The sequence below is a fragment of the Cyanistes caeruleus genome, chromosome 34 (genome assembly GCF_971803275.1).
Source record: "Cyanistes caeruleus chromosome 34, bCyaCae1.hap1.1, whole genome shotgun sequence".
Lineage (NCBI taxonomy): Eukaryota > Metazoa > Chordata > Aves > Passeriformes > Paridae > Cyanistes > Cyanistes caeruleus.
The window spans coordinates 784679-811454 of record NC_141735.1 but is presented as its reverse complement, the minus strand read 5'-3'; the positions used below and the strand labels follow the sequence as shown (position 1 = coordinate 811454).

Sequence of the window (26776 nt, the reverse complement as noted above, 5' to 3'; positions counted from 1 at the left end):
CTCACTCAGGGCCGCCCCTCCCCCCGCCCCTCCCTCCCCTCCCCCACCACGGGGGGGGCGGGGCTTTTATATGCAGGGGGAGGGGTCTCCGCGGCCCCTCCCCCACCCCACAGCGCCCCGGGGGAGGGGGTGGGGGAGGGGCGGGGGGACCCCCTGACCCCACTGAGGGGGGGGGTGGGGGGTGGGGGAGGGGCACGGAGCCTATTGGGGGGGGAGGGGAGGGGGGTGACCCCCCCGAACCCCCGCCTTATGACGTCATGGGGGGAGGGAAAAGGGGCGGGGTCGCGGCGTTTCGGCTGTCACGGGACCGGACCATTAAAACCTCCCCGAGAGCGGCGTGAGCGTGTGTGACCCCTCCCCCCCCTCTGCGCCCGGGATCCCCCAAAATCCCCCCCGGGACCCCCCCAAAATCCCCCCCGGGACCCCCCCAAACCCACCCCCCCTCCTCCCCCGGCGTTCCCGCCATTCCACGCGCTCTCCTCCCCCTCCCCCCCTCCCCAATGGACTCTCCCACGCGCCATGGGGGGGCGGGGCCTGAGCGCGCAGCCAATGGCGCGGCGGCGCGGGCGGTCACGTGAGGGGGCGGAGCTGCTTAAAGACGCCGGGGCGGGGCGGGCGCGGCCGCAGTTCGGGCCCGGTCGGCGCCGCTCGGGTGAGTCCCGCTCGCTCCTATCGCGATTCTTCCCGCTTTGTTTTCTTTCCCCCTCCTTTCTGTCGCGATAATCGCGCGTTTCGCTGAGGCCGGGCCGTTCTTTTCCCTTCCTTTTCCTCCCTTTCCCGTCCTTTTCCCGCCTCGGCGCCCTGAGGGCCGCGCGGGGTTCTGCGCATGCGCGCGCGGGAGGCGGGAGCGGCACTTCCGGGGGCGCCCACGTGGCCGGGGCTGAGTGGGGGGAGGGGGAGAAACCGCGTGGGGCTCGGAGTGACGTCACGGGGGTCGCCGGGAGGGGCTGCGTGACGTCATCAGGAGGGGACGCGCGGAGCTGGCGAGGGGTGATGGCGTCACGTCGGGGGTCGTGTAAGAACGGGGATTTTGGGGGGGGCTGTGACGTCGCTGGAGGCCGCGCGGGCCGTTGGTGACGTCACAGAGAGCGGGGAGGTGGTTTGGAGGGCTCTGACGTCAGCAGGAGTGTGACATCACGGGGGTATTCCTTGCTGGGGGGGGGGTTTGACGTCACGAGCGTTCCCTCCCCAGGTTATTACGTCACCGCAGGGGCAGGGCCCCGCCTTATGACGTCACGGCCGCCCCCGCCCCCCCACGCATGGCGGCGGAGGAGGGGAAGTTGTTCGTGGGGGGTCTCAACTACGACACGGACGAGCAGGGCCTGGAGCAGCACTTCAGCTCCTTCGGGCCCATCTCCGAGGGTGAGAGCCCCAAATCCGCCCCAAATCACCCCAAAAACGCTCCTGGGACCCTCAGAATTCGATTTGGGGCACCCAAAAACCTCCCTGGGGCACCCAAAATCCACCTTGGGACACCCAAAATCCAATATAGAGCACCCAAAAATCTCTTGGTGTGCCCAAAATCCACCCTGGAACACCCAAAATCCTCCCTGGGACACCCAAAAACTTCCCTGGGACACTAAAATCCAAACTGGGGCACCCAAAAATTCCTTGGGGTGCCCAAAATCCACCCAGGGGCACCCAAAATCCTCCCTGGGACACCCAAAACCCTCCTTGGGACACCCAAAAATTCTCTTGGGACGCTCAAAAACCTCTCTGAGACCCCCAGAATCCACCCTGGGGCACCCAAAAATGCTCTTGGGATGCTGAAAAACCTCCCTGGGGCACCCAAAATCCACTCTGGGACACCCAAAAATCTCTCGGGGTGCACAAAATCCACCCAGGGACACCCAAAAACCTTCCTGGGACGCTCAAAATGCTCCTGGGGTACCCAAAATCTAATCTGGGGCAGCCAAAAATCCTTTGGGGTGCCCAAAAACCTTCTTGGGGCATCCAAAATCCACCCTGGACCCCCAAAAACTTCTCTGGGACATCCAAAATCCTGAGAAATCCTCAAATTCTTTTCTGAGTCGATTTCTCCCCTTTAAATCCTTTTGGAACTCCCCAAAAACTTCTGAAATCCCCAAATCCCGGCCTGGGACACCCCAAATTCCTTCCTGGAATTGTTTCCCCCCCAAAAAACCCCTAAAAAATCCCCGAATCCCACTCGGGAAACGTCGATTTTTATCATGAATTGAACTCCTGGGGGTTTTCCTTTGTTCCAAACCCCGTTTTTGGGGGTTCCTGAGCCTCTCCACCCCCTCCCAGGGGGTTTTTGGGGGTCCCCAGCCCTTCCTGAGCCCCCCGAATTCCGTTTTTAGTGGTGGTGGTGAAGGACAGGGAGACCCAAAGGTCCCGAGGTTTCGGTTTCGTCACCTTCACCAACCCCGAGCACGCCAGCGACGCCATGCAGGCCATGAACGGCGAGGTGGGGGCTTGGGGGGCTCGGGGAGGGGCTTTGGGGGGCTTTGGGGGAGGATTGGGGGTCCCCAGGGGGGGAGTTTGGGGTCTTTGAAGGGGAATTTGGGGGTTTTGAGGGGATATTTGAGGGGATCTGGGGGGGATTTGGGGTCCCCAGGGGGGAGTCTGGGGTCTTTGGGGGGGAGTCTGGGGGTCCCAGGGGGGAATTTGGGGTCTTTGAGAAGGAATTTGGGGTTTTTGAGGGGGAGTTTGGGGTCTTTAGTGGGAGTTTGAGGGGATCTTGGGGGAGTTTGGGGGTCCCAGGGGGGAGTTTGGGGTCCCCAGGGGGGAGTTTGGGGTTTTTGAGGGGGAGTTTGGGGTCTTCATGGGGGTTTGAGGGGATCTGGGGGGAGTTTGGGGGTCCCAGGGGGGAATTTGGGGTCCCCAGGGGGCAGTTAGGGGTCTTTTGGGGGATCTGAGGGGAGTTTTGGGGTCTTTGGAGGGGAGTTTGGGGTTTGGGGGAAGTTTGGGGTCTTTCAGGGTGAGTTTGGTGTCCCTGGGGTCCCCAAAAGAACATTTGGGATCTCTGGGGGTCTCCAGGAGTTGCATTTGGGTCTGGGGGAAGAACCTGGGCTGGGGTGGGGGCTGCCAGAGGGGTCTGGGGTGACCCCAAAAGTCTCGAGGGAACCCCAAAAACACCCGAGGGGACCCCAAAAACGCCCCCACCCCCCGGCAGTGCCTGGACGGGCGGCAGATCCGGGTGGATCACGCCGGGAAATCGCCCCGAGGAGCCCGGGGGGGCTACGGGGGCAACCGGGGCCGGGGCCGCGGCTACGGGAGAGGTGAGAGGGGGATTTGGGGGTCCTTGGGGGTCCTTTGGGGGTTTGGGGTGGGGGTTTTGGGCTCTTTTGGGGGGGTTTTGGGGTGTTTGGGGTTTGTTTTGGGGGGTTTTGGGGTCCTCAGGGGTTTGGGGAGGGGGGTTTTTGGGTTCTTTTGGGGGGGTTTTGGGGGATCTGAAGTTTGTTTTGGGGGGTTTGGGGTGGGGGGCGCGGGGGTTCGGGGTCCATGGGGGTTTGGGGTGGGGGTTCTGGGGTTCTTTGGGGGGTTTTTGGGGTGTTTGGGGGGTCTGGGGTTCGTTTTGGGGGGTTTGGGGTCCTCAGGGGTTTGGGGAGGGGGGTTTTGGGCTCTTTTGGGGGGTTTTTAGGGCATTTGGGGGTTTGGGGAGGGGGTTCGGGGGTTGGTTTGGGGGTTTTGGGGTGGGGGTTTGAGGTTTTGGGGTCCTCAGGGGTTTTGGGGAGGGGGTTTGGGGTTTTTGGGGTGTTCAGAGATTTGGGGAGGGGGTTCTGGGGCCGTTCTGGGGAGTTTTTGGTGTGGGGGGTGGAGTTTTTTGGGGGTTTTGGGGTTTGGGGAGGGGGTCCAGGATCCGTTTTGAGGTCTGGGACGGTTTTTTGGGGTTTTTTGGGGTTTTTTGGGGTTCTTTTCCCGGGAATCCCAGGAAATTTGGGATTTTTCCCTGCAGGAGGAGGCGACCGAGGCTACGGCGGCCGCTACGACGGGCGCAGCGGGGGGGGGTACGGGGGGTCCCGGGACTACGGCGGCCGGTGAGCGGGGGAGGGGCTTGGGGGGGATTTGGGGAGGCTGGGACGGGGTTTGGGGGAAGCTGGGAGGGAATTTGGGGGTCTGGAGAGGGATTTGGGGGTGTCAGGGAGGGGTTCAGGAAGGTTGGGGAAAATTTGGGGGGGCTGGGGAGGGGTTTGGGGGGGATTTTGGGGGGTTTTGGGAGGGGTTTTTGGGGTTTGGGGGGCATTTTTTGGGGTTTGGGGGGGGTTTTTGGGGTTTGGGGGGGGTTTTTGGGGTTTTGGGGCCGTTTTTGGGGATTTTGGGGGGTTTTGGGGCCGTTTTTGGGGTGCTGACCCCTCCCCACAGGAACCAGGGGGGTTACGGCGAGCGCTTCCCCTCGGCCTCGTACCGGGACAACTACGACAACTGAGGTAGGGCACCCCAAAACTCACCTGGGGACCCCAAAACGCACCTGGGGACCTCAAAACGCACCTGGGGCACCCCAAAACTCACCTAGGGACCCCAAAACGCACCTGGGGACCCCAAAACGCACCTGGGGTATCCCAAAACTCACCTGGGGACCCCAAAACGCACCTGGGGACCCCAAAACGCACCTGGGGCACCCCAAAACTCACCTAGGGACCCCAAAACGCACCTGGGGACCCCAAAACGCACCTGGGGTATCCCAACTCACCTGGGGACCCCAAAAGTGACCTGGGGACCCCAAAACGCACCTGGGGCACCCCAAAACGCACCTGGGGACCCCAAAACGCACCTGGGGTATCCCAAAACTCACCTGGGGTGCCCCAAAACTCATCTGGGGACCCCAAAAGTGACCTGGGGTATCCCAAAACTCACCTGGGGCACCCCAGAACTCACCTGGGGACCTCAAAACTCACCCAGGGCACCTCAAAACTCACCTGAGCACCCCAGAACTCACCTGGGGCACCCCAAAACTCACCTGGGGCATCCCAAAAGTGACCTGGGAATCCTAAAAATGATCTGGGACACCCCAGAAGTGCCCAGGACACCCCCGGGGTCCCCCCAAATCCCCTCTGGCCCCGCAGCTTTGCCCCAAACGCTGCTTTTGGGGTTTTTTTGGGTTCCCTGAGCCCCCCCAAATCGGTTTTGGGGTTCAGAGCCCCCCCCCAGCTTAATTTTGGGGCGTTCTGGGGGGGGTTTGTTCTCTTCCCCCCCAATTATTTTGGGGCGTTTCCCCGATTTTTTTAAGGTTTGGGGGTTTTCAAACCCCCAAAATTCGATTTATTTGCAGAATTTTGGAGTTTTTGAGTACGGCAAAATTCCCAATTTCGTTTTTTTGGGTGACCTTTGACCCCCCCCAAATTAATTTGGGGGAGGGGCGGCCCGACCCTTCCAAACCCCCAATTTTTGGAGGGGGGGTGGGGAGCTCCAGGACTCTCCCAAATTAATTTTGTGGGGGGGGGGTCAGGGATAATTTTGGCTTCCCCCATTTTTTTGGGGGGGGGGGGGGGTGTTCCTAAATTCCCAACCCCCAATGATTTTTTTGGGGGGGGGGGGGGTCAGGGGTGGGGTCTCCAGAACGCCCCTCCCCCACTGATCTCCTTCTCGTCCTCAGCTCGGAGCCTCGTGCTGGATTTTGGGGGGGGCCCCTCCCCCCAACCCCCCCCCGGGGCCGTGGATGGACGCCGAGGGGGGGGGGGGGTGGGGGAGGGGAAATTTGGTGGGGGGGGAGGGGAGAGCCCGGAATTTGTGACAATAAAAAAAAAAAAAAATCACAGCCCCTCCCCCCCCCACCCCGGGGGGTCCTGGGTGGGGTTAATTGGGGGGGTGGGGGAGGGGAGCAGGGGACACACGGACAGGGTGGGGACACACGGACGGGACACACGGACAGAATGGGGACACAGGGACACACGGACAAGGCCGGACACACGGACAGGATTCGGACACGGATGGGACAGACGGACAAGATTGGACAGGGACACACGGACAGGATGGACACGCGGACAGGACAGATGGACACACGGATGGACACACGGACAGGATAGACACGCGGACGGGACAGACGGACACGGATGGACACACGGACAGGATTGGGGCACAGAGAGGACAGACGGACAAGAGTGGAGCTGCAGGACAGGACCGGACACACGGACAGGACGGGGACACGTGGATGGACACACGGACGGGATGCGGGACGGACAGACGGACAGGATTTGGACAGACGGACAAGACAGGACACACGGACAGGGTGGATACACGGACGGGACAGGGACACACGGATGGGACAGACAGACAGGCTGGACACAGACAGGATGTGGGACAGACAGACACATGGACAGGATTCGGACACGGACAGATGGACAAGACGGGACACACGGACAGGATGTGGGACGGACAGACGGGGTCTGGGGACACCAGGACGGGACAGACGGACACAAACGGGACACACAGGGCAGGGCAGGACAGACGGATGGGATTTGGGACACAGGACGGACAGAGAGGATTGGGGACACGTCCGGGACAGACGGACAGACGCAGGACGGACGTGTTGGGACGCACGGACGGGGTCTGGGACAGACGGACAGGAGCCCCCGTCCTTTACAAACTTTTATTTCCCCCGTGAGGCTCCAGTACAAAATTTTGGGGGGTTGGGGGAGGGGCGTAAATGGGGGCGTGGCCCTTTAAGTGGGGCCGGTGGGCGGGGCGCTCTAAAAAGGGGCGTGGTCCTGAGGCGTTAGTGGTGGGCAGGGTTAACATGAGTGACAGCAAAGGGGGCGGGGCTCCATGCGAGGGCCCAGCCCTCAGGAACTGATTGGATGGGACAGGGTGAGAGGGCGTGGCCTCGTGGAGGGGCGGGGCTTCAAAGGGCCACGCCCAGGTGGGGCCCGACGCCAGCGCCTTAAAGGGGCCGCACATTGAGGGGCCGCCCCTCCCCCTTCCAACGGGCCACGCCCGGCCGGGCCCCTTTAAGGGGGGGTGGTCCCTACTGGAGGCGCCTTAAAAGGGCAACGCGCCTTAAAGGGGCGGGGCCTCCATTAAAAAGCGCACGGTCGCTTTAAGACTCTTAAAGTGGCGCCAGGTGGGGCCCACCCAGAGCGGCCTAAAGGAGGGCGGGGGGTCCCCAAAACCCCCCCTCAGGGCTCGTCCTCCATGCTGAGGCTGCTGCGGGGGCTGGAGGCTCGCGAAGGCCCCGGCGAGGCCAGGAGGGCTCCGGGGGGGCCCAGGGGGGAGAGCCCCCCACCCTCGTCCATCAGGATGTCCTCGAACCCCCCCTCGGGACCCCCCAGGGGCAGCCCCAGCCCCGGTGGAAGCTCCAGCAGGGCCGGGGGGACGGGGGGACCCCCAGGAGGGAATTGGGGACCCCCCGGAACCTCCTCGGACCCCCCCTCAGCCATGGGGGGGCTCAGGGGGAGCCCGTGGATTTGGGCCTGGAGCTCCAGTTCCTGCAGGGGGAGATTTTGGGGAGGGGGATTCGGTGATCCCGAATATTCCCAGCTCGGTGCTCCCTCCTGGGTTCTGCTCCCCAAAGGGATCCCAAAACCCGGCCCCGAGCCAGAATGTTCCGGAAAATTCCGCTCAGCCGCCCCCAGGGCTCTCCCGGGTCCTCTGGAGCCCCTCAGAGCCTGAGCCCCGCCCCCTTCCCAAACCCAGTCCCGCCCAATTCCCAGCCCTGATCCCGACCCCAGCCCCATTCCCACATTCCTGCTCCTCTTCCCAAATCCCTGATCCTAAATCCCTGATCCTGATCCCAAATTCCCGATCCCAGTCCCGATCCCAGTCTCACATTCCCATTCCCAACCTGCAGCCACAGCCCCACTCCCATTCCCAAATTCCCAATCCCAAATTCTTGATCCCAATCCCAAATCCCCATTCCCAAATCCCAAATCCCCGATCCCATGGCCAAATTCCCAATCCCAATCCCAAAATCCTGATCCCAAATTCCTGATCCCAAACTCCCAATCCCTGATCCCAAATCCCCGATCCCAAACTCCCAACCCCAAATCCCCGATCCCAAATCCCCAACCCCAAACTCCCAATCCCAAACTCCCGATCCCAAATCCCCAATCCCAAATCCCCAACCCCAAACTCCCAATCCCAAACTCCCGATCCCAAATCCCCAATCCCAAATCCCCAACCCCAAACTCCCAATCCCAAACTCCCAATCCCCAATCCCAAATCCCCAAATTCCCGATCCCAATCCCGAATTCCCGGACCTGCAGCCTCATCCTGAGCCCTCTGTTCGCCTGTTCCAGCCGCTGCTGTTGCAGCTCCAGCTCCCATTCCCAAATCCCTGATCCCAAATCCCTGATCCCAAATTCCCAACCCCAAATCCCCAATCCCAAACTCCCAATCCCAAATCCCCAAATTCCCAATCCCATTCCCGAATTCCCGGACCTGCAGCCTCATCCTGAGCCCTCTGTTCGCCTGTTCCAGCCGCTGCTGTTGCAGCTCCAGCTCCCGCGCTCGCTGCGTTTCCTTCTGCAGTTTCCGGATGTAATCCACCGACGCCTTCAGGATGGTGCCCTTGTTCCAGCGCATTTCCCTGCCAGGACCCGGCGTCACCGGGAAATCCCGCCCCGAAAATCCCACCGGGAAATCCCACCCCGAAAATCCCACCGGGAAAATCCCACCGGGAAAATCCCACCCCAAAAATCCCACCCCGAAAATCCCACCCCAAAAATCCCACCGGGAAAATCCCACCCCGAAAATCCCACCGGGAAAATCCCACCCGGAAATCCCGCCCCGAAAATCCCACCAGGGAAATCCCACCCCAAAAATCCCACCGGGAAATCCCACCCGGAAATCCCGCCCCGAAAATCCCACCAGGGAAATCCCACCCCAAAAATCCCACCGGGAAATCCCACCCGGAAATCCCGCCCCGAAAATCCCACCAGGGAAATCCCACCCCAAAAATCCCACCCCGAAAATCCCACCGGGAAATCCCACCCCGAAAATCCCACCGGGAAAATCCCACCTGGAAATCCCGCCCCGAAAATCCCACCAGGGAAATCCCACCCCAAAAATCCCACCGGGAAATCCCACCCGGAAATTCCACCCCGAAAATCCTGCCCAGAAAATTCCTGGCTCCTGGGGGACCTTCCAGGACCTTCTGTGGGAAAATTGCCCTTCCGGGACCTGCCCTGGGAGTCCCTGACTGCCCAATTCCCCTTCCAGGACCTCCCAGAGGGAGAATTTCCCTTCCAGGACCTGCCCTGGGTGCTCAGGATGTTCCCATGGTCCTTTCCAGGACCTTCCATGAGGAAAATTTCCCTTCCAGGACCTGCTCTGGGGGTCCCTGACTGCCCAATTCCCCTTCCAGGACCCCCCCGAGGGTCCCAGCGCCCCCCCGGGCCCCTCCCCCACTCACGGGTCGCTGGATTTGGGGATCAGGGTCCCCAATTCCTTGATCCGATCGTTGATGTTGAAGCGCCGGCGCCGCTCGACTGTGGGGGGGGGACACGTGAGACCCTCGGGGACCCCCCTGGGACCCCCCAAACCCCCCAGGAACCCCGAAATCCCCCCCTGGACCCCCCAAATCTCCCAAGAATCTTCCAGGACCCCCCTAAAACCTCCCAGGACTCCTCCAGGACCCCTCCCCAAGCTGCTAGGGACCTCCACGACCCCCCAAATCCCTGCCAGGACCCCTTGGGACCCCACAGGAACCCCCAGACCCCTCCAGGAGCCCACAGAACCCCCCAGGACCCCCCCAGACCCCCGGCTCACTGAGATTGTGGTTGTCTTTCTTCTGCCGCTCCTTCAGCAGCGCCTTGGCCTCCGTTTCTGGGGGAGGGGGCAGAGTCAGAGACCCCTGCCCATCCCAGAGACCCCTCCCCACAATAGAGAACCCCCCCCAGGGATCCCTCCCCACCCCAAATCCCCCCCAGGGACCCCTCCCCACCCCGAAGAACCCCCAGGGACCCCCACCCACACCCTGGAGGCGTCCCCAGGGACTCCCCCCACCCCAGGGACCCCTCCCCACTATGGAGACCCCACCCTGGGGACCCCTCCCCACCCCAGGGACCCCCTCAGCCCCCCCGTACCGGAGATCTCGGCCTTGACCCGGGGCAGCTCGGCCGGGCAGGAGCTGCTCCCGCCCTGGGGGGGGCTGAAAACCTCCAGGAGGGGCCCCGGGGCCGGGAGCTGCCAAAAGGGGTGGGGTCAGAGCGGCCACGCCCACCCAGACCACGCCCAGACACACCCAGGGCCGCGCCCAGCCACGCCCGCCTTGACAAATCCTCATGAGATACGTGTAGACCACGCCCTTTTTAGGCCACACCCCTTTTGTGCCCTTATATGGCAACAGAACAGCAGAGTTTGCCTTTTATGGGAAAGCCACGCCCACAATCCCTTATATGGCAGCAAGTCACGCCCTGTTTCCATAAACCACACCCACATGTCCGTATATGGCAAGAAAACCACGCCCACATCCTTATATGGAATAAGCACTCTGCCCTATAAGGGAAAGCCACACCCACACCCTTCTATGTGACAAGAAACCACGCCCACATGCCCTTATACGGGAAAGCCACACCCCCGACGCCCCGGAGGGTGGGCGGGGTTTGCCGAAGCCCCGCCCCGTCTCTTAAAGGGGCAGCGCACCGTGCTGGGGAGGGGGAGGGGCGGCTCGGCGGGGCCGAAGCTCAGCAGGTCCTCGTAGCTGGACTCGAGGCTGATGATCTCATCGATGACGTCATCGATCTGCGCGGGACACGGACACGTCGGCGTCACCCCTCCCCCGCCCCGTGTGACGTCATCATCTTCTCTCGTCACACTCCCGTCTCCGTTGGTGACGTCACCACTGCGCTTGATGACGTCACCAATCTCTAACCCCACACACACACTTGTGATGTCACAACCGCGCTTTATGACGTCATCGCTCGTACCTCTCTGTGACATCATCACCACGCTCTGTGACGTCACTGCTTACCTCACTCCTACCACATCACGCACACTGTGTGACGTCATTGCTTACCTCACCCCTATGATGTCACCACCACAGTCTGTGACGTCATCCCCATTTACATCTGCCCGTGATGTCATCACTGCACTCTGTGACGTCACCACTTACCTCACCCCTATGACATCACCACACTGTGATGTCACCACTTACCACACCCATATGACATCATCACCATGCTCTGTGACGTCATCTCCTGTGACATCACCGCCTCCCCCCTCAGCCCCTCCCCCCTCAGCCCCTCCCCCCCCCTCACCTCCTTCTCGTGCTGCAGGGGGGCCGGGGGGGGGCTGGGCGGGGCCTCGGGGGGGGCGGGGCTGTCCCCTCCCCCCCGGCCGCGGGCGTGGCTCAGGTACTGGCGCAGCTGCTGCCGCTGCGCCGCGCGCAGGTGGTACCGGGTGGGGTTCTCCAGGTGAGTCTGAACCTGCGGGGGGAGCGCCGGGAGCTGCCCCAAAACTGCCCCGAATACACCCAAAATACACCCGAAATACACCCGAAATACCCCGAAATAACGGCCTGAAATACACCTGAAATACACCCAAAATACACCCGAAATACAGCCAAAATACCCCGAAATACCGGCCTGAAATACACCCAAAATACACCCGAAATACCCCCAAATATCCCTGAAATAACTACCCAAAATAGCCTGAAATACACCCGAAATACCCCCAAATATCCCCAAAATAAGTGCCCAAAATAGCCTGAAATACACCCAAAATACACCCGAAATACAGCCGAAATACCCCAAAATAACGGCCTGAAATACACCCAAAATACCCCCAAATATCCCTGAAATAACTACCCAAAATAGCCTGAAATACACCCAAAATACACCCGAAATACAACCAAAATACACCTGAAATACAGCCAAAATACCCCAAAATAACAGCCTGAAATACACCCGAAATACCCCCAAATATCCCCAAAATAACTGCCCAAAATAGCCTGAAACACACCCAAAATACACCCAAATAACCCCGAAATAACGGCCCGAAATACACCCAAAATTCACCCAAATATCCCTGAAATAACAGCCTGGAATACACCCTGAAATACACCCAAATAATATCCCAAAACAGCCCAAAATACACAGAAATACACAAAAATAACTGCCCCAAATATCCCCAAATATTCCCAAATATCCTGAGCCTCCCCAGATCCCCCCAAATCCCCCCAGGCCCCAAGATCTCAAATTTTCCCTCCAAGCTTTCCCCCCCCAATCCCAAATTTTTCCTCCAAGATCCCAAATTTCTTCCCAAAATCTCTAATTTCCCCCCCAAAATCCTGATTTTTGCCCCCTGAATCCCAAATCTCTGTCCCGATATCCCAAATTTCTCCCCCAAATCCCAAATTTCCCCCCCAAAATCCCAGTTTTTTTCTCCCAAAATCCCAAATTTCCCCCCCCGACCCCCCCTTTTCCCCCTCCCCCTCACCTTGAGCACCTCGGGGGGCACCCGGGGGGGGTCGCGGGGGCCCGGGGGGAGCCCCACGGCGATGGCGGGGGAGGGGCCGGGGGGTCCCGGGGGGGTCCCGGGGGTGCCCCCCCCCCTCTCCCGGCGCTCCTGTTCCTGCGCCTGCGCCCGCATCAGCTCCTGCCGCAGCAGCACCCGCGACAGCGGGCGGGGGGCTGCGGGGGGGGGGCCCGGGGGGGGCCCCGAGCTGCGGGGAGGGAAGGGTTAATGGGGGGGAGGGGGAGAAGGGGGTCCCAAAGGGGTTTGGGGGGGTTTGGGGGGGTTTGAGGGGGATTTGGGGGGTTTTAGGGGGTCTGGGGGGGCTCCAGAGCTGCGGGGAGGGAAGGGTTAATGGGGGGGAGGGGGAGAAGGGGGTCCCAAAGGGGTCTGGGGGGGTTTGAGGGGGTTTGGGGGGGATTTGAGGGGGATTTGGGGGGTTTTAGGGGGTCGGGGGGGGCCCCGAGCTGCGGGGAGGGAAGGGTTAATGGAGGGGAGGGGGAGAAGGGGGTCCCAAAGGGGTTTGGGGGGGTTTGAGGGGGGTTTGAGGGGTTTGAGGGGGGTTTGGGGGGGCTCCAGAGCTGCGGGGAGGGAAGGGTTAATGGGGGGAGGGGGAGAAGGGGGTCCCAAAGGGGTCTGGGGGGGTTTGGGGGGGTTTGAGGGGGATTTGGGGGGGATTTGAGGGGGATTTGGGGGGTTTTAGGGGGTCTGGGGGGTCCCAGAGCTGCGGGGAGGGAAGGGTTAATGGAGGGGAGGGGGAGAAGGGGGTCCCAAAGGAGTTTGGGGGGGTTTGGGGGGGTTTGAGGGGGATTTGGGGGGTTTTATGGGGTCTGTGGGGGCCCCGAGCTGCGGGAAGGGAAGGGTTAATGGAGGGGAGGGGGAGAAGGGGGTCCCAAAGGGGTTTGGGGGGATTTGGGGGGGATTTGGGGGGGATTTGGGGGGGATTTGGGGGGTTTGGGGGGGCTCCAGAGCTGCGGGGAGGAAAGGTTTAATGGGGGGGGAGGGGGCAAAGGGGGTCCCAAAGGGGTTTGGGGGGGTTTGAGGGGGGTTTGGGGGGCTTGGGGGGCTCCAGAGATGCGGGGAGGGAAGGGTTAATGGGGGGGAGGGGGAGAAGGGGGTCCCAAAGGGGTCTGGGGGGGTTTGGGGGGGATTTGGGGAGGATTTGGGGGGGTTTGAGGGGGATTTGGGGGGTTTTAGGGGGTCTGGGGGGGCTCCAGAGCTGCGGGGAGGGAAGGGTTAATGGGGGGAGGGGACAAAGGGGGTCCCAAAGGGGTTTGGGGGGCTTGGGGGGGGCCCGAGCTGCGGGGAGGGAAGGGTTAATGGAGGGGAGGGGGAGAAGGGGGTCCCAAAGGGGTCTGGGGGGGTTTGAGGGGGATTTGAGGGGGATTTGGGGGGGATTTGGGGGGTTTTAGGGGGCCCGGGGGGGGGCCCGAGCTGCGGGGAGGGGGCAAAGGGGGTCCCAAAGGGGTTTGGGGGGCTTGGGGGGGTCCCAGAGATGCGGGGAGGGAAGGGTTAATGGGGGGAGGGGGCGAAGGGGGTTTGGGGGGCTTTGAGGGGGGTTTGGGGGGCTTGGGGGGCTCCAGAGATGCGGGGAGGGAAGGGTTAATGGAGGGGAGGGGGCAAAGGGGGTCCCAAAGGGGTCTGGGGGGGTTTGAGGGGGATTTGGGGGAATTTGGGGAGGATTTGGGGGGTCCTGGGGGGGATTTGGGGGAATTTGGGGAGGATTTGGGGGGTCCCGTACCTGGGCGGGGGGAGGGGCTGGCTCTTGAGGCTGTAGAAGGTTCCGGGGGGCTCCGCGGGGGTCCCGGGGGGGTCGCGGGGGGAGGGGTCCCCCGGGGGGTCCGTGGGGGTCTCGCCCCCCCCAGGGGGGTCCCACTCGATGTCGGCCACGATTCCGGACTCGGGGAGCAGCGGGGCCAGGCTGGGGGGGCGGGGGGCTCAGAGACCCCCCAGAGACCCCCAAATTCACCCAGAGACCCCCAAATTCACCCAGAGACCCCCCCTGAGGCCCCCAAATTCACCCAGAGACCCCCGGAGACCCCCAAATTCACACAGAGCCCCCTCAGAGACCCCCAAACCCTCCAGGACCCCCCCTCAAATTTCCCCAGTACTCCCAGTCCCTTCAAGGCCCCCCTTGGGACCCCCCAAACTCCCCCCGGGACCCCCCAAAACTCCCTGGGACCCCCAAAACTCCCTGGGACCCCCCAAAATCCCCCCGGGACCCCCCAAAATCCCCCCGGGACCCCCAAAACTCCCTGGGACCCCCCAAAATCCCCCCGGGACCCCCCAAAATCCCCCCGGGACCCCCCCAAAACTCCCTGGGACCCCTCCAAACCTCCCACACCCCTTGGGACCCCCCCCCAAAATCCCACTGGGACCCCTCCCCAAATCCCTCCCCTCCCCCCCCAGCCCCCCCGGGGGTCTCCCCTCCCCCCTCACCTGAGCAGCCGCAGGGTCTCGGGGCTGGGGGGTCCCTCCAGCAGCACCAGAACCCGGGGGGGTCCCTGGGGGGGTCCCTGGGGGGGTCCCTGGGGGGGCCCGGGGGTCGCGGGGACCCCCTCGGCCTCCCCTCCGGACATCGCCCCCCTCCCCCCCACGGCGGCACTCGGGGGGGGCTGGGGGGGCTCTGTGGGGGTCCCTATGGGGGAGGGGTCCCTATGGGGGTCCCTATGGGGCTGGGGGGGGGGTCCCCAAATCAGTTCCTGGGTGGGGGAGGGGCCTCGAATCTCCCCAAACCTCGCGAGTTCCGCTGGAGGGGGAGGGGCGCTTTGAGGGGTGTCCCCCCCCCCCAAAATCAGCTCGGGGGGGGTCCCGGGGGGGTCCCGGGGGTCCGGGGGGGTCCCGGGGGTCTCGGCGGGGCCGCGGGGCCTCGGCAGGAAGCGCTGAGGGGGGAGGGGGAGGGGAGAGGGAGGGGAGGGGGGAGGGGCGGGGGGAGGGGCGGTGACGGGAAGTGACGTCACGGGGCGGAGAAGGGGGGGGACACGCAGGGGGGACCCCGACTCCCGGCCGAGCTCCCCCGCCAGGCCCCGGATCCCGGAGACCCCCCCCCAAAATCCGCCCGCGACCCCCGGGGGGGGCGAGGGGCTGAGCCCCTCCCCCCCCTCCTTCCCCTCCCCCCCCTCCCCCCGCCCGGAGCCCCGCCCCTCCCCCACCCCCCGCTCCGGAACAGGTAAAGGGAGGGGGGGAGGGGAGGGGACGGGAATTTTGGGGGGGTTCGGAGAGGACCCCCCCCCAAAATTGGGGAGATTTGGGGCGCGGAGGGGGAGGGGCCGCAACCGGAGCCGTTTTTGGGGGGTGGGGGCGGCCCTGGGGGGGTTTTGGGGGGTGGGGGTGGAGCCCCGGCCCCTCGAGTGGGGTTTGGGGGGAGGGGGCACCCCAGGACCCCCCCCCGGGGTTGTTTTGGGGTGGGGGGGGCAGCGCTGTGACCCTCGGGGGGATTTGGGGGGGAACCCCCGGGTTTTGGGGTCTCTTTTGGGGGGGGGGACCCCCGGGTTGGGTTTTGGGGGAGGGGCGAGCCCCGCGTCCCTTTTTTGGGGGGAGGGGCGATCGCCGGGTCCCTGTTTGGGGTCGGGGGGGTCGTTTTGGGGTCGTGACCCCCCCCAGGTCCATTTTGGGGTCCCCCCCTTTGGGATTTTGGGGGTCGGGGGGGGGGAGGGGCCGGGGAGGCGGAAGCGGGAGGGGAAGGGGGGAATGGGGGGAGGGGAGGGGGTGGGGACACCCCAAATCTGACCTGTGACCCCAAATCTGACCCCTGACCCCAAATCTGAGCCCAAATCTGACCCCTGACCCCAAAATCTGACCTGTGACCCCAAATCTGAACCCAAATCTGAACTGTGACCCCAAATCTGACCCCAAAATCTGAACTGTGACCCCAAAATCTGAACTGTGACCCCAAATCTGACCCCAAAATCTGAACTGTGACCCCAAATCTGAACCCAAATCTGAACTGTGACCCCAAATCTGGGTCTGACCCCCAGATCCTGACCTGTGACCCCAAATCCTGACCCTGACCCCCAAATCTGGGCCCTGATCCCAAATCTGACCCCAAATCTGGGTCCTGACCCCAAAATCTGACCCCAGAATTGGATCCTGACCCCAAACCTGATCCCTGACCCCCAAATCTGGGCCTTGACCCCAGATCTGAGCCCAAATTCTGACCTGTGACCCCAGTGCTGCTCCCTGGCCCCAAATCCGAGCCCTGACCCCAAACCTGACCCCAAAATTGGGTCCTGACCCCAATCCCTGACCCAGACCCCAAATGTGACCCCAGTTTTGTCCCCCTGCCCCCCCTGCAGCCCCCCATGGGCCGGCGATGGAGGTGAGGGGTCACATCCTGCCCGCCCCCGGCACCTACAGCCCCGCAGGTACGGCCGGAGCCGCCCCTCCCCCACCCTGGGGACCCCCTGGGGTCACCTCCCCTCCCCCACCCTGGGGACCCCCTGGGGTCACCTCCCCTCCCCCACCCTGGGATCACCTCCCCTCCCCCACCCTGGAGACCCCCCCTGGGGTCACCTCCCCTCCCCCACCCTGGGATCACCTCCCCCCCCCCCACCCTGGGGACCCCCTGGGGTCACCTCCCCTCCCCCACCCTGGGGACCCCCCCCCCCCGGTGTCCCCAACACATCCCTGTCCCCTCACCTGAGCCTCACCTGGCGCTGTCTGTCCCTGCCTGTCCGTGTGTCCGTGGTGCGTCCGTGTGTCCATCCCATGTGTCCACGGTGTGTCCGTGTGTCCGTGGTGTGTCCGCGTGTCCATGTGTCCGTCCGTGTGTCCGTGTGTCCGTGGCGTGTCCGTGTGTCCGTGGTGTGTCCATCTGTCCATGTGTCCGTGTGTCCATGTGTCCGTGTGTCCCTGTGTCCGTGTGTCCCTGTGTCCGTGTGTCCATGTGTCCGTGTGTCCGTGTGTCCCTGTGTCCGTGTGTCCATCTGTCCGTGTGTCCGTGGTGTGTCCGTGTGTCCGTGTGTCCATGTGTCCGTGTGTCCGTGGTGTGTCCATGTGTCCGTGGCGTGTCCGTGTGTCCGTGTGTCCGTGGTGTGTCCATGTGTCCGTGGCGTGTCCGTGTGTCCGTGTGTCCATGTGTCCGTCCCTGTGTCCGTGTGTCCGTGTGTCGGTCCGTGTGTCCGTGTGTCCGTGTGTCCGTGTGTCCGTGTGTCCATGGTGTGTCCGTGTGTCCGTGTGTCCGTGCAGGGTCAGTTCCGGGCCGGCTGCAGGAGCTGCGGGAGCGGCAGCGGGGGCTGCGCCAGGCGCTGGGGCTGCGCCTGCGGGAGCTGCGGCGCCTCTGCCTGCAGGAGGCCGTGAGTGACCCCTGAGTGACCCTCAGTGACCCCTGAGTGACCCCTGAGTGACCCCTGAGTGACCCTCAGTGACCCTCAGTGACCCCTGAGTGACCCCTGAGTGACCCCTCAGTGACCCTGAGTGACCCTCAGTGACCCTCAGTGACCCCTGAGTGACCCCTGGTGACCCCTGAGTGACCCCTGAGTGACCCCTCAGTGACCCTGAGTGACCCTCAGTGACCCTCAGTGACCCCTGAGTGACCCCTGGTGACCCCTCAGTGACCCTTGGTGACCCCTGAGTGACCCCTGAGTGACCCCTGGTGACCCCTGAGTGACCCCTGGTGACCCCCAGTGACCCCCGAGTGACCCCTGAGTGATCCTGAGTGACTCCTCAGTGACCCCTCAGTGACCCCCACTGACCTCTCAGTGACCCCTGAGTGACCCCTGGGACCTCCTCAGTGACCCCTCAGTGACCCCTCAGTGACCTCTGGTGACCCCTGAGTGACCCCCGGTGACCTCTGAGTGACCCTTGAGTGACCCCCAGTGACCCCTCAGTGACCCCTGGGACCCTTCAGTGACCCCTGAGTGACCCTTGTGACCCCCTGAGTGATCTTTGTGACCCCACTGACCCCTGGGACCCCCACCTGGACACTGTGAGTGACCCCTGACCCCAACCCCAGACCACCCTGAGTGACCCCTGACCCCCCTGACCCCCTCCCCCACAGGAGCTGACCGGGAAGTTGCCCCCCGAGTTCCCCCTGGAGCCCGGAGAGAGACCCCAGCCCCCCCCCCGGCGCCGGGCCGGGGTCCCCCCGCGGGGCCCCCCCCCCGAGGTGGGTGTGGGGACACTTGGGGACACCGGGGGGGGGTGGGGGGAGGCAGAAATGTCCATCTGGGGGGTGGGGGAGGGGAGGGGGTGGGGTCATCCTGAATCCCACTGGGGGTGGCACCCACGGGGTGACCCCTGAGTGACCCCTGGGTGACCCCTGGGTGACCCCTGAGTGACCCCTGGGTGACCCCTGGGTGACCCTTAGTGACCCCAGGGTGTCCCTGGTGGTCCCTGTCCCATTTCCCTCTTTCCCCCTCCTCATTGCCAACTCCCGTTTTCCCCATTTTTTCCATTTTTCCCGAATTTCCCGTTCCAGGTGTGCCGAGCCCAGCGCCAGGCCCAGGCCCAGGTTCAGGCCCAGGCCCAAGCCCAGCCATTCCCCTTTTTCCCATTTTTTCCCATTTTTCCCAGGTGTGCCGAGCCCGGCGCAAGGCCCAGGCCCAGGCCCAGGCCCAGCCATTCCCATTTTCCCATTTTTTCCCGTTTTTCCCAGGTGTGCCGAGCCCGGTGCCAGGCCCAGGCCCAGGTTCAGGCCCAGACCCAGGCCCAGCCATTCCCCTTTTTCCCATTTTTCCCATTTTCCCCATTTTTCCCAGGTGTGCTGAGCCCAGCGCGAGGCGCAGGCCCAGGCCCAGGTCCGGGCCCAGCCATTCCCATTTTTCCCAATTCCTGGAATTTCTCCCGTTTTTCCCAGGTGTGCCGAGCCCGGCGCGAGGCGCAGGCCCAGGCCCAGGTCCGGGCCCAGCCATTCCCATTTTTCCCAATTCCTGGAATTTCTCCCGTTTTTCCCAGGTGTGCCGAGCCCGGCGCGAGGCGCAGGCCCAGGCCCAGGTCCAGGTCCTGGAGGCCTCAGCTATTCCCATTTTTCCCATTTTCTCCCGTTTTTCCCAGGTGTGCCGAGCCCGGCGCGAGGCCCAGGCCCAGGTCCAGGCCCAGCTATTCCCATTTTTCCCATTTTTTCCCGTTTTTCCCAGGTGTGCCGAGCCCGGCGCGAGGCCCAGGCCCAGGCCCAGGCCCAGGCCCAGCCATTCCCATTTTTCCCATTTCTCCCGTTCCAGGTGTGCCGAGCCCGGCGCGAGGCCCAGGCCCAGGCCCAGGTCCAGGCCCAGGTGCTGGAGGCCGCCCGGCGCCTCGCGGCCGTTCCGGGGCTCCCGCCCGAGCAGCGGCGCCGGCGCCTCCGGCTCCAGGCCGAGGCCGCCCAGAGACTGCGACAGCTCCGGGCACAGCTCGGGACCCCCGGTGAGGGGAGGGGGCTCGGGGGGGGAAAAAGGGGGCTGGGGGTTTTCAGGAATTTGGGGGAAAAGGGGTTTGGGGTCCTTGGGGGGGTCTGGGGGTTATTGGGGGCTTTGGGGGTCTGGGGGTTTTGGGGGAAAAAGGGGTCTGGGGGTTGTTTGGGGTCTGGGATCCTTGGGGGTTATTGGGGCCCATGGGGGGTCTGGGGGTTTTTGGGGGTCTGGGGAGTGTCCAGGGTGTTTTTGGGGGGGGGGTCTCAGCAGCTCTGACCCCCCCCCCCCATGGCTCCCCTCAGATGAGAACGGGTCCCTGAGCGAGCTGCCCGCGCTGGAGAACGGTGAGGGGGGGCCGGGGGGCACCTGGGGACACCTGGGGGGCACGTGGGGGACACCTGAGCACACCTGGACACACCTGGGGGCACCTGGGGACACCTGGGGGGAAAACTGGGGGTCACCTGGGCACTTCTGGGGCACCTGAACACACCTGGGCACACCTGGGGACAATTGGGCACACCTGGACACACCTGGGGGTCACCTGGGCACACCTGGAGGGCACTTGGGCACACCTGGGGACACACCTAGACACACCTGGGGACGCCTGGGGTCACCTGGACACACCTGGGGTCACCTGGGCACTTGGCTCCCTTTACTGGGGGTCACCTGCCCACCTGGGGGATCCCCCCAGACACCTCACCTGGCCCCTCCCCCACCCCCCGTGTCTCCCACAGGAGCCCCGCCCCCCCCCAAGCCCCCCCCGGGAGGGCCCGGCCGCCCCTCCCCCCCCCGGGCCGGCTCCAGCAGCCCCGACCGCCGCCCCCCCCCCTGGACCCCCGACGTCCCCCCCGGGCGCCGCAGCTCCCTCGCCAGCCCCGCCAGGTGTGTACCCCAAAAACCCCTTTCTGACCCCAAAAAATCCCTTTCTGATCCCAAAAACCCCTTTGTGACCCCAAAAACCCCTTTCTGACCCCAAAAAACCCCTTTGTGACCCCAAAAACCCCTTTGTGACCCCAAAAACCCCTTTCTGACCCCAAAAACCCCTTTGTGACCCCAAAAACCCCTTTGTGACCCCAAAAAATCCCTTTCTGATCCCAAAAATCCCTTTGTGACCCCAAAAACCCCTTTGTGATCCCAAAAAATCCCTCTCTGACCCCAAAAATCCCTTTCTGAGCCCCAAAAATCCCTTTCTGACTCGAAAAATCCCTCTCTGACCCCAAAAATCCTTTTCTGAGTCCCAAAAATCCCTTTCTTCCCTTAAAAATCCCAGTTTTCCCTCCCAAAATCCCATTTTTTCCTCAAAAATCCCATTTTCCTTCCCAAAACCCTCTTTTACCCCCCTAAAATCCCAATTTTCCCTCCCAAAATCCCATTTTTTCCCCCCAAAATCCCATTTTTTCCCCCCAAAATCCCATTTTTTCCCCCAAAATCCCATTTTTTCTTTGGCACATCCCATTTTTTTTCCCCAAATCCCGTTTTTTTCCCCAAATCCCGTTTTTTCCCCCCAGCCCGGCGCGGACCCTCCCCCGCAGCGCCTCCAGTTTCGAGGGGCGCAGCGTCCCGGCCACGCCCGTCCTGGCCCGGAGCCCCCGCGGGGCCCCCCAAAACCGGTCAGGGGGGAGGGGGCGTGGGGGAGGGGCTGGGGGGGGTCAAGGAGGGGTTTGGGGGGTGGGGGAGGGGCTGGGGGGTGATTTTGGGGGAATTTTGGGGTGATTTGGGCTAATTCTGGGGTAATTTTGGGGTAATTTTGGGGTTCTGGGGGCGATTTTGGTGTAAATTTTGGGGTAATTTGGGGACAATTTTGGGGCAATTCAAGGGCATTTTGGAGCTAATTTTGGGGTGATTTTGGGGTGATTTTGGGGCTCTGGGGACAATTTTGGGTGAATTTTGGGGGCAGTTTTGGGGTAATTTGGGGGATCTTCAGGGACAATTTTGGGGTAATTTCAGGACAATTCGGGAACGATTTGGGGGTAATTTAGGGACAATTTTGGGATAATTTGGGGGTAATTTTGGTACAATTTGGGGACAATTTGGAGACAATTCTGGGATAATTTGGAGACAGTTGTGGGGTAATTCGGGGGCAATTTTGGGTGAATTATGGGGACAACTTGGGGGTAATTTGGGACAATTTTGGGGCAATTTCGGTGCAATTTGGTGCCAATTCTCAGCCCCCCCCAACCCCCACCTGACCTCCCCCTCCCCATTTTTCCCCCCTCCAGCCCCGACGCCCCCGGGCTCCCCCCCCGGCCCTGGTCCGGCAGCCAGGATTCCCAACTCGGGGGTCCCGCGGCGCCCCCCGGCCCCCCCATCCCCGGCGCCCCCCGCACCCGCCGCAGCAACAGCTCCGAGGCTTTGATCGACTGGGGCTGCTCCGGGGGGGCTCCATCCGAGACCCCCACCCCTCCTCTGGAACCTTCATCCTCATCTTCCTCCTCCTCGCGGCTCCGCGGCGGGGCGGGCGGGGGTCCCGGCGGCTGCGCCCCCCCCTCGGCGGAGCAGCGGCGCAGTCAGAAGTGGCTGGCGCTGGAGGGGCTGCGGGATTGGTACCTGAGACACGCCGGGACCCCTCCCCAGCCCCCCGCCCACCCCGGCTGGGCACAGCCCCCTCCCCCCCAGCGCCGCCGGGACCCCCCCGGGCTCCCCCACTCGCTCAGCTACGCCGGGGCCCTGCCCAGGTACGGGGGAGGGGCTGCCAGGGGGGGGCGCAGAGCCCCCATTTATTGAGGGGGGGGGTTTTGGGGACCCTCCCCCCACCCCCCCGGTTGTTTTGGGGGGCGGCGCTTTGGTGGTTGGGACCCCCCCCCCCCCCCAAATCCCCCTCTCCCCAGGGTTTGAATGGGCGGCTCCTCCCCCTCCCCCCCAATTTTGGGGACCCCCCCTCTGGGTCTGATTATCCCCCACCCCCCAATTTGGGGAACCCCCCCAGATCTGATTGTCCCCCCGAATTTTGGGGACCCCCACTGGGTCTGATTGTTTCCCCCTCCCCCCCAATTTTGGGGACCCCCCCTCTCGGTCTGATTATTCCCCCCCCCACCCGGGTTTGAATGGATGGCTCCTCTCCCCCCCACCCCCCCCCCCACCCCCTAAATTTTGGGGACCCCCAAGGGTCTGATTGTTCCCCTCCCCCGAATTTTGGGAACCCCCCCCCCAGATCTGATTGTCCCCCTCCTCCCCATTTTGGGGACACCTTCTCCATTGCACCCCCCCCTTAACATTTTGGGGACCCTCTCCCATTTTCAGGACCCCCCCGGGTGTGAACGTTCCCCTTCCCCCCCCCCCACTTCAGAGACCCCTCCCCGTCCTTCAGGGACCCCCAAAACATTCCCAAATTGGGGATTCCCCTTCCCCAATCACCACCCCCCTCAAATTTGGGGTCTCCCCTCCTCAGCCCCCCCCAAAATCCCCCAAATTTTGGGGTTTTTCCTCCCCTTTCAGGGCTCTTTCCTGGGTTTTTTTTTCTGTTTTTTCCTGTTTTTCCCTCTTTTCTCCATTCCAGGGTTCGGGTTGGGGGGTCCCGGGGGGTGACAAAATTTGGGGAGGGGTCTGGGGTAGATGTGGGGGGGTCATTTTGGGGGGGTCTAACTCTTTTTTCTCTCTTTTCTCTCCTTTTTTTTCTCCGTTTCTGTTGCTTTTTTTCTCGTTTTCTTTCATTTTCTCTTTTTTCCGCTGCTTTTTGGGGCTCTTTTCCCTCCCCCCCCCCACCCCAGAACCCCCGGGGACACCCCCGGGACCACCCCCCCACCCCCCCTGGACCCGCAGCCCCCCGGGACCCTCGTGTGACCCCTCCCCCCACATCCCCCACCCCCCCAAAAAAAACAAAACTCACCCAAACCCGTGGGGAGGGGTCCCTAAATTCATGGTGGGGGAGGGGAGGGGGGGGGTGGGGGGAGATCCCCAAAAATCCCGAACCCCCCCCCTCCCCCCACCCACGGCCGCTCCTGGAGAGTCGCCGCTTTTTGGGGAGGGGGTCCTGGGGGGGTTTTGGGGGGTCGCGGGGGGGGGGGGGCGGGGTCAATACAGGGACCTGCTGCCAATTCCGGCTCCGCCTCTTTATTTTGGGGGGAAAACTCGCGGATTTGGGGTTCCCGGGTACCCAAAAAGCAAAACAATTTGGGGAGGGGGCTTCATCTGGTTCCTACACGGTTGGGGGGGTACTCATGTAATTTGGGGGGGGGTCCTTGGGGGTCCCTAAATAATTTGGGGGGGTCTTGAGACTCTGAAATAATTTAGGGTGGGGTCTCCAGAGCCCCAGAATTATTTTGGGAGGGGTCTGTTGCATCTGAAATAATTTGGGGAGGGGTCTTGACATTCCTATATAATTTGGGGGGGGTCCCCTATAGAGCCCCCATAGGAGGGGTTTAAGCCACGCCCCTCTTGGGCGGAGCATCGCTGAGCCACGCCCCCTTATGGCCACGCCCTCTGGTCCCACATCTCCCCAGGGGCGAGCTCAGCCAATCAGCGGCCGGCAGAGGCGGGCGGGGCGCGCCGCCATTGGTCGGCCTTGAGGCGGCGCGCTGCCATTGGCTGCGGGGGCGGCACGGGGGCGGAGCGAGGCGCGCGGCGGGCGCCGGAGCGGCGGGGCCCGGTAGAACGGCTGAGGTGAGCGGGACCGGGGAGGGCTCGTTCCGACCGGGCCGCATCGCTCGGGGAGCGGCCCGGTGAGGGTTGCGAGGGGCTCTGCGCGGTACCGGGGAGCGGCGGGACAGCTCCGTGCGGGCTCCGCGCGTTCCAGCGGGGCGGGCTCGCTCTTTTCCTGCCAGGCCTCGGCGCTCACTTCCGCCCTCCCCTCACGCAGGGCGGCGGCGCTGTTGCCATGGAGACGAGCGCGCACCCCTATTGGCCGCGCGCGCTGGCGTTGCCGGGTTACGTGGCGGGCGCGCGGCCCGGCTGGCAGTGCGCAGGCGCGGTGGCGGCGGCGGCGGCGGCGCTCTTTTCGCTGGGCTGGGCGCTGGGCGGGGCAGGGGGCGGGGCCAAGGGCGGGGCCAAGGGCGGGGCCAAGCGGAGCCCCGCCCGCCGGTTGGTCCTGGGCTGGTTCCTGCTCTGCTCCGGTATCCACGGGGTCCTGGAAGGATATTTCAGCCTCCGGCACCGGGAGCTGCCCGCCGACACCGGGCTGCTGGCTGACGTCTGTGAGCGAGGCCAAGGGGGTCCCCCGGTGGCTTTGGGGAGGGCTCCTCGGGGTCTGCGGTGGGTGCTGGGGGGTCGCTGGGCACGTGGGGAGGGGTCTCTGGGCATCGTGGGGTGCTGGAGATTCACTGGATACCTGGGGAGGGGTCCCTGGAGAGTTTGTGGGTGCCCTGGGCACGTGGGGAGGGGTCGCTGGGGCATTTGTGGGGTCCCTGGGCATTTGTGGGGTCCCTGGGCAGGTGGGGAGGGGTCCCTGGAGCATTTGTGGGGTCCCTGGGGCATTTGAGGAGGGGTCTCTGAACATTGTGGGGCGCTGGAGATTCACTGGATATGTGGGGAAGGGTCCCTGGAACGTTTTTGGGTGACCTGGGGCATTTTTGGGTTCCCTGAGCATGTGGGGAGGGGTCTCTGGGGCATTTGTCGGGTCCCTGGGGCATTTTTGGGGTCCCTGGGCAGGTGGGGAGGGGGACACCCTGGTGCTGGGGGTCCCCTGGAGGCTTTGGGGGGTCTCCTGCCCCCCCCCACCTGGTGACCCCCTCCCCAAATTCCCCAGGGAAGGAGTACGCCAAGGCCGACAGCCGCTACATGACGTGAGTTGGGGTCCGTGGGGAGGGGGCGGCCCCGGGGACCCCCCGGTGACCCCTGGGGGTCTCCCCTCGGCCTTCGCAGGAGCGATGACTTCACGGTTGCCATGGAGACGGTGACAGCCTGGGCCTGGGGTCCCCTCAGCTTCCTCACCTTCCTCGCCTTCCTCCGCCACCACCCGGCCCGCTACGTGCTGCAGCTCATCGTGTCCCTCGGTGCGGCCCCGTGCCCTTCCTCATCCTCGTCATCATCCTCACCTGTCCCCCTCCTCATCCTCGTCTTCATCATCAACTGTCCTCCTCCTCATCCTCATCTTCATCATCAATTGTCCTGCTCCTCATCCTAATCTTCATCATCAACTGTCCTCATCCTCATCTTCATCATCACCTGTCCCTGCTGTCATCATCCTCATCCTCATTTTCATCCTCATCCTCACCTGTGCCCCTCCTCATCCTCATCTTCATCATCACCTGTCCCTGCTGTCCTCATCTTCATCTTCATCATTACCCGTCCTTGCTGTCCTCATCCTCATTTTCATCCTCATCCTCACCTGTCCCAGGTGTCCCCATCCCTGTCCCCTTCCCCATTGCCCCCCTGACCCCTCCCGTGTCCCCTCCCAGCCCCCAGATGCCACCCGCGGTGTCCCCATTGCCCCCCTGACCCCTCCTGTGTCCCCTCCCCAGGGCAGCTCTACGGGGACGTTCTGTACTTCGCCACCGAGGCTCGGGCGGGCTGGACCCACAGCGACCCCCGCCCCCTTTATTTCTGGGGTTACTTCGTGGGGCTCAACGGGCTCTGGCTGCTGGTGCCCGGCCTCCTCATCCTCGACGCCTGGCGCCAGCTGGCCAGCGCCCAGCGCGGCCACGACCGGCCCCGCCACAAGGCCCACTGAGCCCGGGACCCCCCGAGGGACCCCCGGAACCTCCTGGAGCCCCCCCCGTCCCTCCCCCGGCTCCAGGGGGCTCCGTGGGCGTCCCCCGGCCCCGTTCTGGGGGGTTTCGGGCTCGGTTTTGGGGTGTGCGGAGGGAGCGCCCCTCGTTCCTGGGGGGGGTTTTAATAAAGGAGCTGGAAATGGAGCTCGGGCTCTGATTTTGGGGGGTTTTGGGGGGGTTGGACCACGTGGGAGGGAGGGGAAAGGGGCGGGGCTTGATGATTGACAGTTGGGGTGGGGTTATGGGGAGGGGAGGGGCTTCTCGCATGGGCTCCGCCCCTGAGCCAATGGGAAATTAGGTCGTTCGCTACAGCCAATAAGAGAGCGGTGTGGGCGGGGGTTAATGCTCGCGCCAATCAGCGCTTGGCGTCCCCTTGCCACTCCCGCCTTCCCGTGATTGAGACTCCGCCAGCCAATCAGCGCGCGCGTTTACCTTAACCCGCCCCTCCCCTCT

General features: G+C 63.7%; 4 protein-coding genes across 9 annotated transcripts; 3 read left to right on the top strand and 1 right to left on the bottom strand.

Moving 5' to 3' along the window:
• Nucleotides 1-587: 587 nt before the first annotated feature.
• On the top strand, nucleotides 588-5637 carry RBM3 (RNA binding motif protein 3). 3 transcript variants are annotated; one of them, XM_086871062.1, is made up of 7 exons: nucleotides 590-652; nucleotides 1193-1362; nucleotides 2322-2428; nucleotides 3137-3242; nucleotides 3920-4001; nucleotides 4327-4391; nucleotides 5558-5637. In XM_086871062.1, the coding sequence occupies exons 2-6, from the start codon at nucleotides 1260-1262 to the stop codon at nucleotides 4388-4390; spliced, it is 462 nt and encodes a 153-aa protein (XP_086727188.1). In that variant the 5' UTR covers nucleotides 590-652; nucleotides 1193-1259; the 3' UTR covers nucleotide 4391; nucleotides 5558-5637. The 3 variants fall into 3 exon arrangements, with proteins under 3 accessions (XP_086727186.1, XP_086727188.1, XP_086727187.1); XM_086871061.1 differs by lacking the exon at nucleotides 5558-5637 and having other exon boundaries at nucleotides 4327-4514; XM_086871060.1 differs by lacking the exons at nucleotides 3137-3242; nucleotides 5558-5637 and having other exon boundaries at nucleotides 588-652; nucleotides 4327-5377.
• An 899-nt stretch (nucleotides 5638-6536) lies between these two features.
• Nucleotides 6537-15180, bottom strand: LOC111942717 (transcription factor E3-like). The gene is made up of 10 exons (XM_086871078.1): nucleotides 14791-15180; nucleotides 14093-14272; nucleotides 12337-12562; nucleotides 11157-11324; nucleotides 10543-10641; nucleotides 9984-10083; nucleotides 9667-9723; nucleotides 9311-9386; nucleotides 8338-8485; nucleotides 6537-7385 (listed from the first exon to the last, which is right to left on the bottom strand). Exons 1-10 carry the CDS (start codon nucleotides 14928-14930, stop codon nucleotides 7077-7079), a joined length of 1503 nt encoding a protein of 500 aa, XP_086727204.1. The 5' UTR covers nucleotides 14931-15180; the 3' UTR covers nucleotides 6537-7076.
• Nucleotides 15181-15319: 139 nt separating this feature from the next.
• On the top strand, nucleotides 15320-23713 carry CCDC120 (coiled-coil domain containing 120). Of its 3 annotated transcripts, none has more exons than XM_086871030.1 (10): nucleotides 15320-15520; nucleotides 16647-16715; nucleotides 17539-17645; nucleotides 18350-18457; nucleotides 19512-19692; nucleotides 19982-20023; nucleotides 20414-20561; nucleotides 21188-21289; nucleotides 21899-22354; nucleotides 23387-23713. In XM_086871030.1, exons 2-10 carry the CDS (start codon nucleotides 16664-16666, stop codon nucleotides 23457-23459), a joined length of 1269 nt encoding a protein of 422 aa, XP_086727156.1. In that variant the 5' UTR covers nucleotides 15320-15520; nucleotides 16647-16663; the 3' UTR covers nucleotides 23460-23713. The 3 variants fall into 3 exon arrangements, with proteins under 3 accessions (XP_086727156.1, XP_086727154.1, XP_086727155.1); XM_086871028.1 differs by lacking the exon at nucleotides 15320-15520 and adding an exon at nucleotides 19246-19290 and having other exon boundaries at nucleotides 16033-16715; nucleotides 19557-19692; XM_086871029.1 differs by lacking the exon at nucleotides 15320-15520 and adding an exon at nucleotides 19148-19186 and having other exon boundaries at nucleotides 16033-16715; nucleotides 19551-19692.
• A 508-nt stretch (nucleotides 23714-24221) lies between these two features.
• Nucleotides 24222-26467, top strand: LOC147647713 (3-beta-hydroxysteroid-Delta(8),Delta(7)-isomerase-like). Of its 2 annotated transcripts, none has more exons than XM_086871055.1 (5): nucleotides 24222-24278; nucleotides 24475-24808; nucleotides 25360-25396; nucleotides 25476-25606; nucleotides 26075-26467. In XM_086871055.1, exons 2-5 carry the CDS (start codon nucleotides 24493-24495, stop codon nucleotides 26281-26283), a joined length of 693 nt encoding a protein of 230 aa, XP_086727181.1. In that variant the 5' UTR covers nucleotides 24222-24278; nucleotides 24475-24492; the 3' UTR covers nucleotides 26284-26467. The 2 variants fall into 2 exon arrangements, with proteins under 2 accessions (XP_086727181.1, XP_086727182.1); XM_086871056.1 differs by lacking the exon at nucleotides 24222-24278 and adding an exon at nucleotides 24296-24337.
• The last annotated feature ends 309 nt before the right edge of the window (nucleotides 26468-26776 follow it).

What these genes read in the sequence shown, in the direction of transcription:
- RBM3 (XM_086871060.1), top strand. Translation starts at nt 1,260, where the DNA reads ATGGCGGCGGAGGAGGGGAAGTTGTTCGTGGGGGGTCTCAACTACGAC. An exon ending in CTTCGGGCCCATCTCCGAGG is followed by an intron (nt 1,363 to 2,321) that starts GTGAGAGCCCCA and finishes TTCCGTTTTTAG; the next exon opens with TGGTGGTGGTGAAGGACAGG. An exon ending in TCCCGGGACTACGGCGGCCG is followed by an intron (nt 4,002 to 4,326) that starts GTGAGCGGGGGA and finishes CCCTCCCCACAG; the next exon opens with GAACCAGGGGGGTTACGGCG.
- LOC111942717 (XM_086871078.1), bottom strand. Translation starts at nt 14,930, where the DNA reads ATGTCCGGAGGGGAGGCCGAGGGGGTCCCCGCGACCCCCGGGCCCCCC. An exon ending in GAGACCCTGCGGCTGCTCAG is followed by an intron (nt 14,273 to 14,790) that starts GTGAGGGGGGAG and finishes CCGCCCCCCCAG; the next exon opens with CCTGGCCCCGCTGCTCCCCG. An exon ending in GAAAGACAACCACAATCTCA is followed by an intron (nt 9,387 to 9,666) that starts GTGAGCCGGGGG and finishes CCCCCCCCACAG; the next exon opens with TCGAGCGGCGCCGGCGCTTC.
- CCDC120 (XM_086871030.1), top strand. Translation starts at nt 16,664, where the DNA reads ATGGAGGTGAGGGGTCACATCCTGCCCGCCCCCGGCACCTACAGCCCC. An exon ending in CGGCACCTACAGCCCCGCAG is followed by an intron (nt 16,716 to 17,538) that starts GTACGGCCGGAG and finishes GTGTCCGTGCAG; the next exon opens with GGTCAGTTCCGGGCCGGCTG. An exon ending in TACGCCGGGGCCCTGCCCAG is followed by an intron (nt 22,355 to 23,386) that starts GTACGGGGGAGG and finishes CCCCCACCCCAG; the next exon opens with AACCCCCGGGGACACCCCCG.
- LOC147647713 (XM_086871055.1), top strand. Translation starts at nt 24,493, where the DNA reads ATGGAGACGAGCGCGCACCCCTATTGGCCGCGCGCGCTGGCGTTGCCG. An exon ending in GCCGACAGCCGCTACATGAC is followed by an intron (nt 25,397 to 25,475) that starts GTGAGTTGGGGT and finishes CGGCCTTCGCAG; the next exon opens with GAGCGATGACTTCACGGTTG. An exon ending in GCAGCTCATCGTGTCCCTCG is followed by an intron (nt 25,607 to 26,074) that starts GTGCGGCCCCGT and finishes TCCCCTCCCCAG; the next exon opens with GGCAGCTCTACGGGGACGTT.